This window comes from Miscanthus floridulus, chromosome 10 (genome assembly GCF_019320115.1).
Source record: "Miscanthus floridulus cultivar M001 chromosome 10, ASM1932011v1, whole genome shotgun sequence".
Classification (NCBI taxonomy): domain Eukaryota; kingdom Viridiplantae; phylum Streptophyta; class Magnoliopsida; order Poales; family Poaceae; genus Miscanthus; species Miscanthus floridulus.
In genome coordinates, this window is record NC_089589.1 from 125606891 (window position 1) to 125623978 (window position 17088).

Genomic DNA, 17088 nt, shown 5'->3' on the forward strand with positions numbered 1-17088 from the left:
CGCGGGCAAGACAAAAATAGGAGAACACCCCGACCGGTAGAAACGCAGGAGTCAGTGGCTCCAGGAAAGAGTACCAAGATACTCAGCCTCCAACCGACTCACCAGTCGGACGCAGGCCCGGGGGCTACACCCACCGGGTGCGGTCGCGCGCACCCACTGGCAAAAACAAAAAATCCCCCAAACAATTCTACCCGAATCGCTCGGGGACTCGGGGGCTCCTGTCGGGTTCATAAACCCGAGGTCCCTAATGGGCCCGCTTCTCAGCAAAAGCTTGGCCCAGCAAACGGCATTACAAATGATGCGCAACTCCTGGGCCGACCAGATACCTAACGACAGGCCGAAAGAGCGATCCAGTCTCCGACCGGAAGGCCTGGACAAGGAGGGGATGAAGCTCACTTCCAACTCCGACCCGCTTTTCCAACCGGAAGGCCTAGCCAAGGAGGGGACGACGCTCGCTTCTAATTCTGACCCGCTTCTCTGACCGGGAATACACCGAACCTCTGCTTACGGCTCTTCTGTAACCGGCGCGGTCGGAGCCGACTGGGAACAACCGACCAGGGACGCCCACTTGGTGAGGACCCAAGAAATGAGGCAGAGCAGATAAGGTAAGATGCTCAAGTCAACCGCAATACCGAGGACCATACCCTGCACACCTGCAGGACAATACTGTCAGGCCATACCAGAAGGGTACTTTGCAGCCTTCTAGACATGTAAGAACACAAACAGTGTTGTAGGCGTCGATAATTGTTCTACAGTATGGTAGGCGCCGACATTTGCCATACCAGAAGAACACGATGGAGCCTGCCACATGCATCTAGGCGTCAATAGTATTGTGGACGCCGACAAACTATCTTGTACCCGACAGCGTAGGCAACAAGACTAGGGAACACTCTCTTTCTCTCTCTCTCTCTAAACTTGTAAGATCACCCCCTTCACCTATAAAAGGAGATGCGCTCTCTCCCAACAAAAGACAATCATTCTAACTCTCTTTCTACTAGCTTTAGACATTCTGAGCACTCGAACAGCTTCATGGCTCTAGAACTCTAAAGCTACACAGAGCATACGTTCCAATACTTAGCGCATGTAGGAGCTCCCGTCACTCTTGGCCCTTCAGTCTAGAGTCCGACCGGACCTCTAACACCCCCATCTTATTCCCACTCGTTTGTAACCCCACAACAAACCTCGAGCACCTAGGCTTAGGAATAAAGTCACCAACCGACTCAAACTGGACGTAGGGCACGTTGCCTGAACCAGTATAAACCCTGTGTCATTGAGTGTTCGGCCACATCCGATCACAACGTAAAGCAAAACGGCAAATATTTACTTGTTGGTCATTTTTCGCACCGACAGTTGGCGCCGTCCGTGGGGAGGACGCCGTACGTTCACGCTTTTGGTCATCGGATGACCCACATTTCCGCCATCTTCGTCATGACGGGCTCAAACGATACGACTCGCTTCGGCTCGCTGGAGTTTCCCACACTCCCACCTGTTGGGACGTGGGTTCCTCCCGTCTTCGATCACAACGTACGGCAAAACGACAAATATTTCCTTGTTGGTCACTTTTCGCACCGACACATGCAATTTTTAAGATGCCTGTCACGTGTCAATGAAATCCACATGCCTCTGGCGATGCAACTTGTACACAGCATTTGTTCTTGATAAGATATAAAGAAATTCTATGCTTTTTGTTGTTCTTGTTCTTGTTCATGTCGATCGCTTGGCTGGGTAAGGTTGAGATCGAGACGTGGCCTCGCCGGCCACGCGCATTTGCTTCGTTCCAATCGATACGAATGAAAAATAGTATCCTTTTTTAACCTGGCCGTGTGGGTCCCACTCCCACTCACATTCACGATTCACCTCGATTCCTCCGGCCTCCCTCCGGTTAAAACCGGATGATGCAATCCGCACAAGCAGAGGGCAGGGCAGCATGGACGGTGGCGGCGATGGGGGCGCGCAGCTCCAGGGGCCGGACTCTGCCTCCGGCGGCGTCCCCGATGGAGGCGACTGGCGTGCCCGGTTACCTCCGCTGACTCGCAAGAGGGTGATCATCATGCTGTACGTAACGCCCCCCTCTCCTTTGCCTCTAGTCTCACGAAACTTTTTTTTCTTTTTTTTTTGTCATGCAAGGATACAGATTTGAATATCTTTAGATATAGATACGATTGGATAGTCCGGAATCAATTTCTTCGCAATTAGATACCTAGTTGGTTTAATTGTCTATTCACGTTACCAGTTGATGTGATATCGGCGCCTAACGCGGAAGGGATTGTTTGGGTCCATCTAGGTGAGATACTCATGGGAGATCACATAACACACACGAGACTCGGCATTTGGTAACAAGGTTTAGCCGAAACCTACACATCCCCGAGGCATGCTTATAGGCGCTCCTCCCCGAAACCGCGACATCGGCCGCCCGGGCCACCAGCACCCTCCACGAGCCTGTCACATTGTGTTGGTTGTCCCAAGTGATGGGTTACAAGTGCAGCCCCTCCTTTTACAGAGAAGCTAGATTACAAGAGCCAACACCTAGCTCACCTAACTATCTACTACTAATTATAACAAAGTCCACAATAATCCCAATTAGTACAAATAAATATTCGACACATTTTTAACACCATGTATATTTTATAAAAACAAAATGAACATTGTTACCAATAATTTTAGGACAACAAAACCACATGTTGAAATACATGTATACACACTATATATTCATATAAACAACAATAGAGTACTAATATTCATATAAATATGAGTTATTAATAGTACATCAATAGTCATATTAAGGGCTTGTTTTGTTTGATCCTCGACTTATCTAAAATAAGCTTATCAGATTACTAGCCCAGCTTATGTAAGACGTTTCTGCTTAGCTTATATCTTGAGCATCTAGTGTGGTGTTTTTCCATAAGCCTAAGCCAGCTTATATAAGTAGAGAGGGAAACATAAATGCCCTATGATGTAACAATAGTCATTAAAAATAAAATATAGACTATATATCATTAGACATATTGATTCTAATTAAAAATAGAGGCAAAATTTGCTACATGTAAACTGATGTTGACCTATCTGTAGACACAGAAAGTCCAATATGCTGGTACCTGGTAGCCACTTTGGCAATATTGTAATTTGCTAGAAGACACTACGTCCATTAAAATGAAAATTTTCTGCATGAGAGAAGAGAGAATATTTGCAAAATGACATCTAGTGCCCCTGAGCCATCTCAGGCGAACTCGACTTGAACGAGTTGATCGTGCAGGATGGATGCATCAGCGAGGCGGTCGAGCGCCTTCTGTGCATGGCATCTTGGATGGGCAAGGACAAATGGCTACGAGATAGCAGGTTGGCCAGAGTGGGAGTAGACAGCGTGTCGAGTTTAGACATTTCCTAGGTGGCCATCTTGAGTCATGAAACAGATAAGACGAGGAGGGGTCGAGGTGTGTGGCAACTCGGAGAAGCTTGTGGTGCCGATGGCCTACTTCGGCATTTGCTCCATGGTGGAGTAATTGGGAGCAAACGGCGGCTAAAGGTGGCAACCACGCTGCACCATGCAAGTCGAAAACTAGGGACAATGGCGGCAGGGTATGAGGTGAGGCCGAGGGTATTAGGGGCTTGTAAATATATAGAAGGGTGGTGTCTTATAGGGCTTGAGGGATGGCCATAGCATGCATCTAGTTCTGCCATCTCATCGTCTAGGGCTGCCATGGGCTTCTTCACGAGGTGCGAGCCCAAAAGCTCCTCAATTGTGTCTGGCCACTTGTGGATGCATCTCATAGCCATAGGCGTCGACTGCCAAGACCTCGATGCCACGAGAGTTTGCAAGAGTAGAATTGAGCATAGCTGTCGTGTCCGGCTATGATCATAGCCTATGCTCCTTGACTTTGTTTGGGCTGAGTATGAATTTGATCTAGGGCTAAGGCAATTTCATTCCGATGGGTTGAGAAGGTGGTGGAAGAAGAGAGTGAGAAGGAGAGAGATGGGAAAATTGACTATCATAGTCCTCACTACAGTAGTGGCACTTCCGCGAGTTTGGACGGAGTTGCATCACTCGTGGCTTTAGAGGGAGACGAGCAGATTAGGTAGGAGTAGTTTAGTTTTATTCATAATTGTTGCCCTCCTAAAGGTTAGGTCTAGAGTACACAAGGGGTGTTTGGTTTGCAGCCTCGCATGAGAGCCGAGACCAGGCAGGCACATCCGACCTAAAATCGAACGTTTAGCGTCACTGCCTAGACAAGGTGTCATTTTTAAGGTCGGAAGCAAACATCCTCGTAGTGCAGCAAACTGCCACATGGGCCAGAATGTCTCCTTGGCCCTCATACCATAAATCTCCTATTAAAAGCCACTATGGGCCACCTCTCTGACTCTTCCATCTTGCTGAGCTGTCGGGTCATGACATGGCAAAGCACAAAATGTTTTCTCCTCTCTCAGGTTGGAAATGATGAAGTTTTATTGGATGTGGTGTCTTCCGGCAATTTGTCACAAAATTGCAATATGGCTGCCAGCATATTCCATTTTTTTGTGTGTGTGTGTGCAAGCAGCTCAACATCAGTTTACATCCTCTAGCAAATTTTAAAATAAATGTCCATTTTTGCTCCGATGCTGCCCAACTGATTAACAATAATGTGGAAGGGATTTAGAGGGTTTTAGTGAAATTTTTAGTATTGACCATGATTCCAGTGCTATGAAAAAGTAGCCCTTTCGATAGACTAAATACGAATGCTTGTTTTTCCTTTTTCCCATCTATTTGATTGGATATGAGGAATGTCGTAATAGTCTCATAGCTGTACACAAACAAATTCTTTGCCATTTGTTGTGCTACTAGGTTAGTAATATGATATTTATGTACTTAAGTTTGGCACCTAGCTTACTCATTTAATTTGATCATTTGATCAGAAATATTAAATGGTAGACAAAAATAAATATCTTGCAGAGAAAATACTTTAAGGACGTATCTGCCTATACCAAAGCTTCAGAGCCTGAGTGAGATTCAAAAGAAAGCTGTGCGAATTGAAGCCTTTATTTATGCTGCAGCCACAAGCGAGGTACAGTTAACCAAACTTGTCAATCCTCCACAGGTGGATATATATTTATTGAATTGAATGTATTATTCTTCGATTCATGCATATGAAGAATTTTTTTTGGAATGTGGTGTGAATTAAAAGAGGACGGATAGGGATGCCAATATGGACTAGGATAATTCCAACTGTTTACTGAATTGAATGTATTATTCTTCAATTCAAGTCTTAATCTGGCTTATTTTATGGGACACCCATTTAGCGAACTTTTTGGGACACCAAATTCACCGGAAATCTGAATAGGGTGCTGGGTATGTATAACTAGTAGCAAAACTTTTGAACACGGACCGGGTATGTATTGGGTAACACTGCTTTTTATTCCTGTCCTACTCTTACACAGGAATTAAAGACCTCCAAATAACATATGTGGCTTATTTGCAATTGGTGTGAATCTGAATCTTTCATTAGTAAGGCAGCAATAATATAATTTATGAAAACCTGTTATGTGATATGCAGCATCATAAAATATTTTATCTCGTATCAAACATCTTGACTCCCATCACAAAGTACAAACAGAGAGTACAAGCAATCCCATCAATTTTCAACAGCGCTAATCGCACTAGGACATTCGATTAGCTAGGTATTTTAGTCATGCATCTTGCATTATAAATTCTTATCATTATGACAGACCCACATCTTTAAAAAATATTTTGTCTTTTTTGTTACTCAGACTGTATATATGTGGATGGCTGTAAATGCTAAAGCGATTCCAGAGCAAAATCCCGTCATCCCAGGTAGTATTATTTGCTTTCTTTGTATTTGCATCCTCTAGGAGCTGATTGTTGTAGAGAAAGATTTGAAAACACCTCACATCATTAATTGGATGCTTGATTGCAAGCATACTAACAAACCCTCAATAGTCAGGGGAATTCTAGTCATATACAACATGTATAGCTATACAAAATCTAATACCCACCGTAATCATAGCAGGAAGATCTCAGGCACAACGAATAAACTCAAAGTTTGTGAACAACTGTACAAGTAAGTCTTCGGTCATGATGTCCATGAGAAGGTGAGATGGCAGCGCATGTAGCACACAACAATTAACCTTGTCAGGAGCGAAGTGGATATATGTTTCCTGTGGTGATAGTGGATGGTGTTGGCTACTGTATAGATAGTATTAGCGTTGCCGTAGTAGACAACCGTCATGACAGGAATAGGGCGTGAGGCTCGTGAAGAAGCCTTGCCAACAGCCAAGGCAAGCAACGCTCCTACCTATTGATGGAAATAAAGTGACCATACATTGCCTACAATGAAAATATATGAGGTGGAGAGAGACATGAGCAAGCATATACACGACCGCATCTTAAAATGTAATAGGTTGTGACGTCGCGCTGGGACACTCTAAGTAACAGGCGCTCATGCACTCGAATGAGTATTCGTCTTCTTTTTTCTCCCTCACATGTGCACCCTCATCATCCCAATCCGCCACACCACATTGGCCTTTGCGGCTGCTTCAGCCACGACGCCCACCCACCCCCACTACTACCGGCGACACCACCATAGCCCTGCCTTTCCCTAACCTTCACCTTCTTTTTACCTTCTCTGCCCCCTTTTTCACCGGGCTGCCCCACTGCCGCTGCTTCTACCACCACCCTGGTCCCCAGCGACATCGCTGGTGACCTCACTGCTCACTTCCCATCACTGCCACCTCCACCCCACTCTTCACTAATCCCAATCGGAGACGAATCAACGGCGCCCTTCTCGTCTGGTTCTCCCGTTTGCCTGGTCAGCATGGCCCCCACCGCCTCACTCCCAACTGATGAACCACCACCACTGCCAGGCCAGCTGGCTGCCACCGGACCCCTCATTCTAAGTCCGGAGGACATTGGAGTCACCGTCTCCCTCCTGACAAATTCTAACTTCAGCGGCCACCATAAGGACGACGACGTGCGCATTGACGCGTGTGTCCGTGTGTTGGCAATTATTGCAATGTGTGTCCGCCGAATAAAGATTGTGCGTCCCGCCAGAACTTGTCATCCAAGAGTCTGCCCCCCTAGACAAAGACGGTTTAGGGCAGCAACACAACAAGGATATACCTTGATCCCAGGTATCGTGGTAGCACACTGTACTGGACCTGCATGCAGTGCCAGCGCCTGATATATCCAAGGCCTGCTGTTGTGACATGCAAATAACTAGGCTGGTACGAGGCACACTGTAGCTTTCCACTTGTGGCCCGAGCAGGAGCACACCACGCGTGCTAGCCTGGCTGGTCGGTCTATGGACTGAAGTAGACCCATGGGCCAGTTTGCTACGGTGTGGCCTGCCAGGTTCCTCAGATTATGTTAGTACAGTATAAATTTTGGCCAGATAAAACTAATGCACTATGATTCTCAGGTTCCTCAAAGAAGCCAATGTTAATTCTGAAATCAGTTGCAAGTTTCTCATATGTATTCATTATACATGCTTTTTTTTCATTTTCAGATAATTCATATATTCACTCCTGTTTCAATCTTATTATCTGTAACATGTTTCTTTTTTACGCTTAGTGCCTGTCACAGTTTTGAGCATGTCCTTGTTCTAACATACACCAATATATATATTTTTCTAGACACAACACCTGGACTTCTTCCACAAGGCTGTAATCCTGGACACTTACCCGTGACTCCTATGTCTCAGCAAGTTGCTTCTCTCCCTATGCTTGGTCAGAGCATGCCAGCTTTCAGCCAGACATCTACAGCGCAGGTTATGTCTGGCGTGCCACGAAACACTATGAACGAAGGTTTCACACAAGGTAATCCACAAGATATTTCTGCTGCACAAAGGAAATTAATATTTCAGCAGCAGCAAATAATGTTGATGCAACAGCATTCTCAGCAGCAACAGAAGCCACCTATGCAACACTACGTTCAGCAGCAATCGCTGTTGCATCCAACACTTGTGCAACCAACACGGCAACCCATGACACTACAGATGTCCTCTGGCCTCCAGCCTTGGGCTGGACAGTGCACAGAGCCATATTTTCCAACTAAGCAGCCTATACTTGTTTCGCGACAACAGCAACAGCAATCAATTGGCCAGCAGTCAATTTTTCAGCATGGTTCAGTGAGTGGCGCATTGCAACAGGAAAGCACTTCGCCCATCAAGCTACAATCATATCCCCATTGGACGAGTACAATGCAGCCTAATAACAGAAACTGCTCATTGGAGCCACTGCCGCGACAGAAACAGGAGGAGCTCATTAGAATGAATGAAGCCATGCAGGACCGGCAAAGGCTACTGCGTGAAATGCAGCTCCAGCTCAAAGCACAGCAGCAATCACAGAAACTGCAACAAGCACCGATGCAGGTTACACATCATCATTCTGAAAATGATGTGAACGAGCTAAAGGTTAGATGCTTTATTGCTATGTATCTATTTTCTCATGGTAGATCTTTGTCTGATAGATCAAGTTATGTGGTAGAAGTACAGAATGTCCTTATTTAATTGACATCTGAATCTTTTCCTGCATCTATAATCTAGCTGTTGGTCAAGGATATATATTCCATCCATACAATTTGCGTATTTGCTTCAATTGTTAGCTGTTCCCATCTTCTTTTGCATGCTAGAGCTAGCATAGTATTTATTTGAAGTACTTTCTAATACTCTCTGTTGTGGTCGCTTGTGGATCTCTTGTCTGTAGGACATGTACATGGTGGTGTATCTGCTGCTTTCCCTCGGCGTCTTGGTGGCAATGTTGTTCATGGTTTATAACCACTGGTGGGATTTGTGGCAGGTGTAGGAATATATAATTACCTACATGCATTGTGTATCTTCATTGGAATGCTTGTGCTGGCACCCATGACGAAGGACAATTATTGGGAAATGAGAGAAAATTTACTATATATCGATATATCTAATAAACTTGTTTGGTTAGTATGTACTGTTTGGTGCCCTGGTTGTTGTAGTATTAGGATTTGACTGGCCGGTTTATGCACATCATTATATTGTTCCTGCAGTTAGGGTACATCTGCTTCTGCCTTGTGGGCCCATGTGAACAATGGATTTGGTACTAGATGCATGTGGATTTCAAGTCGAGTGGATTGATAATGTGACGGTGTGTCCTTGAACTTGCCTTCCTGTATATTTCTCATGCCAATTTTGTGTCCTACATTGCCTTTGTCCTTGACGAGGGTCTCATTTGGGCCGCCCTCTTGAAAGGAGGAAGCTAGTGACATCTATTTGACCATTGTGTAAAGAACGCAGAAGTACCAATTAATTGCATTCACTACTGCAGAACATAAAATCCCTATCAGCCATCTCTATACCACTTCATAATGCAACAGTAGAGAATTTTTTTACAGCCACCACACAAACTATCCCCAACAGTCATGACATTTCCTATGTGCATCCAAAAAAAACACACTCTGAACCAGCCAACCTTTGAAACGAAAAGACCAGCCTCTTCTTTCTCTACTCGCTCAAATCCAATTCTTTGGATCAAACCTCATCACTCATCCCATCCCTCAGTCCCATCCCGAGCGACTCTCCTCTCCCACGACCCAAATCCCCAGCCCCCAGGCATGACTCCTCTCGTGCGAAGCCCGCCCCTCACCTGCCCCATCCTGCCGCCATCCCTCTCCTTCCCCGCAAGCCCTGCTTCTCCCCATGCATGGCGGCATGGATCCCCGCCCTCTCCCCTTCTCCTCACTTTCCTCTCCAGCAGGGACGTAGCCAGCGGTGGGGCTAGGGGGGCTTCAGCCCCCCCCACCCATCCTGAGCACGTGGAGTTTTCCTAAGTTCGCCCTAAAAATTTTATGCATACATATATTAGATAGGAGGGGCTAAGGTTAAGAGAAGATAAAAAAAACCTCTATTCTTTTGTTCAGCCCCTCCTAAATTTTTTTCTGGCTTCGTCACTGCTCTCCAGCCTGCTAGCTGCCACATGCCGACCCCACGGCGGCTGCTCTCACCGCTGCAGCCCGCCCGGCCGTGGTTCTCGGCCTGCTCGGCCTGGCTACGGCGCCCGGCCATGGGGCTAGGGTTGCGCAGGTGGGCCGCCGCTTCGTCCTCTGCTTGCAGTCGTAGCGGAGGCAGGGGCTAGGATTGCAATGGCTACCGCAGGGAGGAATGCGGGGGTCCTCAGCGCAGTTGATGAAGCAGCTGCGCCAGGTGAGAATTGAGCCCGCTCGCCCGCTTGCTCCTGCTGCATTTTTGTTGTTGTATGATGAGAAATTACAGCTTCATTTTTATTTATTTCGGGAGCAGCATGTGACTGTGGAGTGTGGATGTGGTTGGTGGATCCGATCTGGTGAAGATTACTGAGCAGCTTGGCAAAACTGGTGACGAACATAGGCGCTCAATCATTGCACTGATGCTGAACTCTGCAACGTTGGAAGTAATTGGTTTGTCCTTCTTTTTGTTTATGCAGTTATTACTGATTATGATTACGTCTTTTCTAAAAATGGCCAGGTTGCGCACAAAAATGGCCAACTAATTTTTTGGTTCCTTATTTTAGGTGTATTCGCAAACAAGTCATGTAAATAACCACAGATGAGACAAAAGTTTGAACTGTTCTAAATGTGTTGTCACTAATCGCTCTCAGGTTCTCTTTCCAGATCACAATTTAGTAATTTAATGTCTGTTTATTTTTCTTTCATCATTTGAAGGTCCTCGGAGTTGAGAAGACTGCTTCACAACAAGAAATAAAGAAGGCATATCGTAAATTGGCTCTTCGCCTCCACCCAGAATGTTTTCTACATACATTTAGTGCAATGTATCTCAAATATAATGTTATATGCTGCCAGGAAGCCAAAGAGAAGTTTCAGCAACTGCAGAAGGTTATATCCATTCTTGGAGATGCAGAAAAGAGAGCTTTATATGATCAGACTGGCATCACTGATGATGATGTGCGCACCTCATTTGTAGCACTCCAGTTCTACCTTTGAGATTCAAGCAATATTTTTCGGAATCTTCCTTTTGATCTTAGGCACTGGTGGGAGAAGCTGCAGACAATCTTCACGAGTACTTCAGAACAATGTACAAGAAGGAGCACAACAGGAAACGGCTGATTTGCCGGGAGAAAAAAAAATTTGCCGGGTGCTTTTTATTGGGCACCCGGCAAAGGAATTCTTTGCCGGGTGCCAGGCCTGGCGACACCCGGCAAAGAAAAGCCTCCGGCAAAGCAGCCTTTGCCGGGTGCCGGGCACTCGGCAAATTCCAGCCGTCGGCAAAAATTGGTCTTTGCCGGGTGCCGGCCACTCGGCAAAATATGGCCACCGGCAAAGGTGGCCGGCTTGACGGCGGCCAGCGGCCGTCAGCCTTTGCCGGGTACCACACCGTTAGGCACCCGGCAAAGAATTTTTTTTATTTTTTTTAAATTTCTTTGCCGGGTGCCCCATGACCTGGCACTCGGCAAAGGCTTCTTTGCCGGGTGCCCTAGGTGGCATCCGGCAAATTATTATTATTTTTTGTTTTTTTACCCTATTTTTTTGTGGGGACTTGCTAGAGTAAATATATCCTTATTTCAAAATTTGGGAAATTATGAGTTTTTTAACTATATTTCCTTATTTTTTTTCCGTTTTATTGAATTTTTCCGACTATTCCAAATTTGAACTGTAGGTACATGAAATAATGGAATTTCGTCATTCAAAAAATAGTATTCATGATATTTAGGCTATGTCGAGGCCGTATGCAGGAAGTGGCATGAAATGTCGCTCATCATGTTGTCATAACATGACGATGTACTCGCGGGGGATGTTTATTTAAATTATATAAAATCCAAACGATGTCCGAAAATCACGAAACTTGTCGATGTGTCTTTTTATCACATGTGGAGGCCCTAGTAAAAAATTGAGAAAGTTTCGAGCAAGTTGCGACGTCGGCTGCCTAAAACCCAGACATCTCCACATGTGCACATCGGCAGCCGGCACCGACGGCCCAGCGCCCGCGCGAGCCGCGCCCACGCCCGGCGGCCGGCCGGCGCTCCCGCCCGGATCCGGCGGCCCCACGGCCGCGGCCCCGCCCCGATGACCCCGGCGGCGCTCGGCCCGGCCGACGCTCTGCCGGTGCTCCTGCCTGGCCCCGGCGCCCCAGCCTCGCCGGCCGTGGCGGCCACGTGGCCCCACCTCGCCGGCCGTCCCCGACGAGGCTAGCTGCCCGTGGTCTGGCCACCGGGCTCCTCCCGCCGCCGGCCAGCAGTAGAGGAGGTAGGTGGAAGAAGGGAAGAGGAAGGAAGAAGAAGAAAAAAAAGGGGGAGGAGGAAGAGGAAAAAAAGAGAAGGGGAGGAGGAAGAAGAGGAAGAAAGAGAAGGGGGAGGAGGAAGAAGAGGAAGGTGCCGACCCGACCGCCCGTCGATCCCCGTGCCGTTCCGACCGGCCGTTGATCCTCACGCTGCTGCGGTCATCCCCACCGTCGTCGCCGGCCCTCGCTCTTGCCGTTCTTGCCGCCAAGGTAAGCCCTACCCTTGTAGTGTTAGTAGTAGTAGTTAGTAGTTTTAGTTGTAGTGTTAGTTGTAGTAGTTAGTAGTGTTAGTTGTAGGGTTAGTAAATAGTAGTAGTTAGTAAGTAGTAGTGGTTAGTACTAGTAGTTGTTAATAGTTAAGTAGTTCTTACTATTAGCATTGTTAGTAGTTAAGTAGTTGTTAGTAGTAGTGTTAGTAGTAGTTGTAGGGTTAGTAGTAATTGTTGTTGTACTACTTCAATACTTTCATGTGCATGGAAAGAGAACTAAAGTACATGGCTCCTCTTGATATATTGGTGGTTGTTGGCCTTCGTGTCCATGTTTGGTATATATGTGGTTGTTGGCCTTCGTGCCATGTTTGGTATATATGTGGTTGTTGGCCTTCGTGTCATGTTTTTTGCAGGTTTTGGGAACCTCCCCGTGCAGGGGAGGTGCTGCCGAAATTTTGAGTCGACACTAACCATTTTTTCCCTTTTTTGTAGGAGGAGGACCTGTGGGAGGGACTCGGCAACCCCGATCGTCTTCGTCGGCGCTGTGGGTCTTCCTGGAGAAAGTGGCACCTAAGTTGCTTTGTAAGTTGGAGAAGATCTTTTCACCCGGCTTCTTCTTGTCGATGCAGCATTTGATTGTGCACCTCCCGTATGAGGCACGTATGGGGGGCCCGTGCAGGCCCGTTGGTGCTACCCAATCGAGAGATGTCTGAAGGCCGTTCACAAAAAATGTAGAAATAAAGCCAAAATTGAGGCTTCCATTGCAGAGGCTTCCATTCTGGAAGAGGTGACAAACTTCACACAGCTATACTACACGGAGAACCTTCCTAGCGTGCATAATCCACTCCCTCGCTACAATGTTGACGAGAATGAATCCAACCTTAGCCTTTTCCAAGGGTAACTCGGCAGGTCAAGTGGATCGACCAATAAGAGGTTGGAAAATGAAGAGTGGCGCATGATCATGCTATATGTGTTCCACAACCTACCCGAGGTGAAGTCGTTCATTGAGTAAGTTCTCAAAGAACTTGTTTAAATATGCTGTCACTATTCTGCATCCAACTGATTCTTTCTCGTTTGCACAGGGAATTTATTCGTGTATCCTGGCATCAACCAAGGGATCCTACCCCACGGCAAACCGACACCCTTCTTTCACGGGGTCCGGGAGCAGGGAGGCCCGATTTCATTTCTTGGTTCAAAACAAAGGTATTGTCCAATTTACCTCGTACCTAGTTTGAGATTCTGAGTTTCGCGTACTTAGTCCGGTAATCTTTCCTTCTTGCGCTTGCAGGCCCAAACCGATGCAACTATGAGTAAGGAGTTGAGACAGGTTGCAAATGGCTTCAACAGTAAGGTGAAAGCTTATTCAGGTTATGATGTGAATGGATATCGCTTTCACACAAGAAGCTACGAGCGAGATCGGCCCCATTGAAAAACCACAAACAGCGGAGTTTGTACTCCCGGCACTGATGGCCTCGAGTATCATGGCATAATTGAAGATATCTATGAACTTGAATTTTATGGTTCGAAACCTCTTCGTCTCGTCATGTTCAAATGCCACTGGTTCAATCCTCGACTAATGAAACGGAGCCCTAATATTGGTCAAGTCGAGATTCGACACGATTCCATCTATCAAGGAAAAGATGTCTTTATTGTGGCGGATCAGGCCGTGCAGGTTTATTATTTGTCATACGCATGCCAAGGCAACAAGGCTCTTCAGGGTTGGTCTATTGTGCACCAGGTATTGCCACATGGTAGACTAGCTGTCCCAAACGATGAAGATTACAACTTCAACCCAAACACATATGATGGAGAGTTCTATCAGGAAGATGGGCTACAAGGGAGGTTGGTGATAGACTTAACCGAGGCGATTGGAATGGAAGTAGACAATGAAAGGGTTGATGACGAGGAAGAAGGAGATGAGGTGCAAAATGCCAAGGACATAGAAATGCTTGAGCGATTACATTTAGATGATGACGATGAAGGCAACATTGAACCTTCGGACAGTCTTGTTTATTTGGACAATTTTGATAGTGATGACGAGACATATGATCCAGATAATCCCAATAATGATGATTACTTCTAATACATGTAATACTATGTTATTTTGTAATCGTGTTTTGTTTATTTACTTAACATCTATTTCTAATACATGTAATGATGTCTTGTTTGTTTCTTTTTAATTGCAGGTGATTGAACAAAGATGACGGGTGGCAGTGGGCCAAGGAACGTGAACTCGAGGTACCAGAGAGCACGTCAGGACGCAGATGCCGGAGAGAACACATCGGACGGGAGGAGGCAGAGGGCCAGGAGCAGCGACAGCGGGAGCGGCAGCAGGAGGGGTCGACCTCCTCTAGTCAGGCCGCGTGACATGCCGAAGGAGCACCGTACCATGGACTCCTCGGAGGACGAGCAGGTTCTGGCGATGGACGAGGTTCGGGCGACGGACAGTGAGGGAGAGGCACAGGAGGGCGGCGAGGCTGGAAGTAGTTCCACTACCTCTGTTGCGGCTAGCCCCTACTTGCGAGGTCCCTCAAAACTCCCTGGGCCTCCGCTTCCTCCCCTACGCCCAGTGATCCGCCCCTAGGGGGACAGGTAACTAACTTTAGATTTAATCATAGCTACTTCATATAACCTATTGAAAATTGTCAGAGAAACTAATAATGTTTGTTAATGACTTGTGCAGGCACTGGGAGGTTGTGTCGCTTGGTGACTCACGCAACCGCAACCACATCTTGGGGCTTGTGTGCAGGCACTATTACCCCGGCATTGTCACGCACAAGGGGACTGTGGGGCCAGCCAAATCGTGGGACCACTACAAATCTGCCCCCGACGCAGATTATGAAGACAAGCAGGAGCGGGTCAGGAGAGAGTTTTGGGTAAGTCTCGTTCGCACAACTTTGATCAATACATCGCATTCATTTGACACTTTTTGACATAATGAATTGATACATTGTGTCTGTCTGCAGACTTTTTTCAGGTGTGAAGAGGGACAGGAGGAGAGGGCGGAGAAGAACTTGGTGAAAAGTGCCAGGAAACGCATCAGCGACATGCACTACGAGGAGCGCCTCACTTGCATCATCAAGTACTACGCCACACGACTTGGTCAGAAAGTCAGCAAGACACAGGCAAGACAGATGCCTCTGACCCGAGAACAGTACATTGAGGTAAATGAAGAAGAATAATACTGATTTGTTTTGAGATTAAGTAGCTTTCATTTGGTCGTCTTACATCTCAAATTCTTTATGACATGTAGATGATTCCATGGTGGTGCGAGTCCTTTGCCGACTGCTGGGAGATGATCGTGGACAGGTGGTTCACAGAGGGTTATATCCAGGAACACGAAGCCCACTAGGAGCGGGCTTTGCAGGCGATAGGCCCCACACACCACCAAGGCAGCCGCAGCCTCGGCGCGTACAAGCAAGCTTGGGTACGTGAATTCATTTTTAGTATTCTGACGCTCCATTCTGCATGTTTCTTCTAATCATCTTGTTGTCTTTCTCGCAGTCGGCGTCGCATGGTGGCTAGCCTTTGTCCACGTTCATGGCGTATGGACTGGCCCACAAGGGAAAGGCGACTTCCGCTGTCACCTTCAGCCCGAATGACCCACCCGAGTTGTACAGCAACCCGAGCGCCCACACCCGCATCAGCTCCTACGCGTCGGACGCAAGGTCGGTCCAGGGGCCAGACTGGGATCCGAGCACCGACGACATTGATGGCACGACTGTCATGAGGATCGGACAGGGCAAGAAGCATGGGCGGTACTGGCTTGGCGATGGCACCCTCGAGTCCGGCTCTGTTCCCTCCCTCTCCCAGATCCGAGCAAGTACCCCGAGCGGAGGCCCGGCCATACGCCAACAGCCGTCCCCTTCACAGCAGCGGGTCGACACACTCCAGGTTAGTCCAGCTTAACTCTTTGTACATTGATCTTTACATAACTTAGTTACCTTTACATTACTAAAACATTCGATTGAAATGTTGCAGGCCGATAACGAGAGGATGGCTCAGGAGCTGCGGGACCTGGCGGCGAGGACCGAGGTGGCCGAGCGGGAAAGACAAGCCGAGCGGGCTGAGCGGGAGAGACAGGCCAAGAAGCTGGCGGAGATTACGATGTTCCTGCAGAACTTTGGGCAAGTGAACGGTGTACCTGTGCCGATGTTCGCTCCAGCGCCGCCGCCAGTTGTAGCTAGTCCAGTGAGTATGAATCCATATTGCTTCGACTAGTGCTTTCATTAGATGACCCACTCTAAGCGCCTGAATCTCTTGTCCTTTATGCAGCCTCCGTCGGCGGGTTCGAATGACCCATCTCAGGCGCAAGCAGGCGATGCCGAGTTTCCTTCACCAAGCACTCAGTTTCCTCCCCACCTTTAGTTTGTATCTCTTTTTCACCGCTTGATGGACATGTGATGCACTGTGATCCACTATCGACTTGTTTCGATGGTAATTGGACCTATTATGTTTGTGATGTCGTGTATGTGAGGTATTGTATTCGCGATGTGATATATATGTGTGGGATTGAGTTTGTGATGAGATGGATGTGATATATATATGCTAAGTAGTCTTTGTGATGCTTCAGATGTGATATATATCTTTTATATGCTGTGTTTGTGATTATAGAATCAAAAAACAAAATAAAAAAAATTAATTTTTGA

General features: G+C 47.1%; 1 protein-coding gene across 1 annotated transcript; it reads left to right on the plus strand.

Annotated features, from left to right (window-relative positions):
• The first annotated feature begins 1927 nt into the window (after positions 1 to 1927).
• Positions 1928 to 8951, plus strand: LOC136489543 (mediator of RNA polymerase II transcription subunit 15a-like). The gene is made up of 5 exons (XM_066486144.1): positions 1928 to 2055; positions 4925 to 5036; positions 5740 to 5803; positions 7621 to 8399; positions 8692 to 8951. Exons 1-5 carry the CDS (start codon positions 1928 to 1930, stop codon positions 8788 to 8790), a joined length of 1182 nt encoding a protein of 393 aa, XP_066342241.1. The 3' UTR covers positions 8791 to 8951.
• Positions 8952 to 17088: the final 8137 nt, after the last annotated feature.

Bases quoted from the DNA above. Each gene is read 5' to 3' on its own strand.
- LOC136489543 (XM_066486144.1), top strand. From the start codon at position 1,928: ATGGACGGTGGCGGCGATGGGGGCGCGCAGCTCCAGGGGCCGGACTCT. The intron at 2,056-4,924 runs GTACGTAACGCC...AATATCTTGCAG, and splicing joins AAGAGGGTGATCATCATGCT to AGAAAATACTTTAAGGACGT. The intron at 8,400-8,691 runs GTTAGATGCTTT...TCTTGTCTGTAG, and splicing joins ATGATGTGAACGAGCTAAAG to GACATGTACATGGTGGTGTA.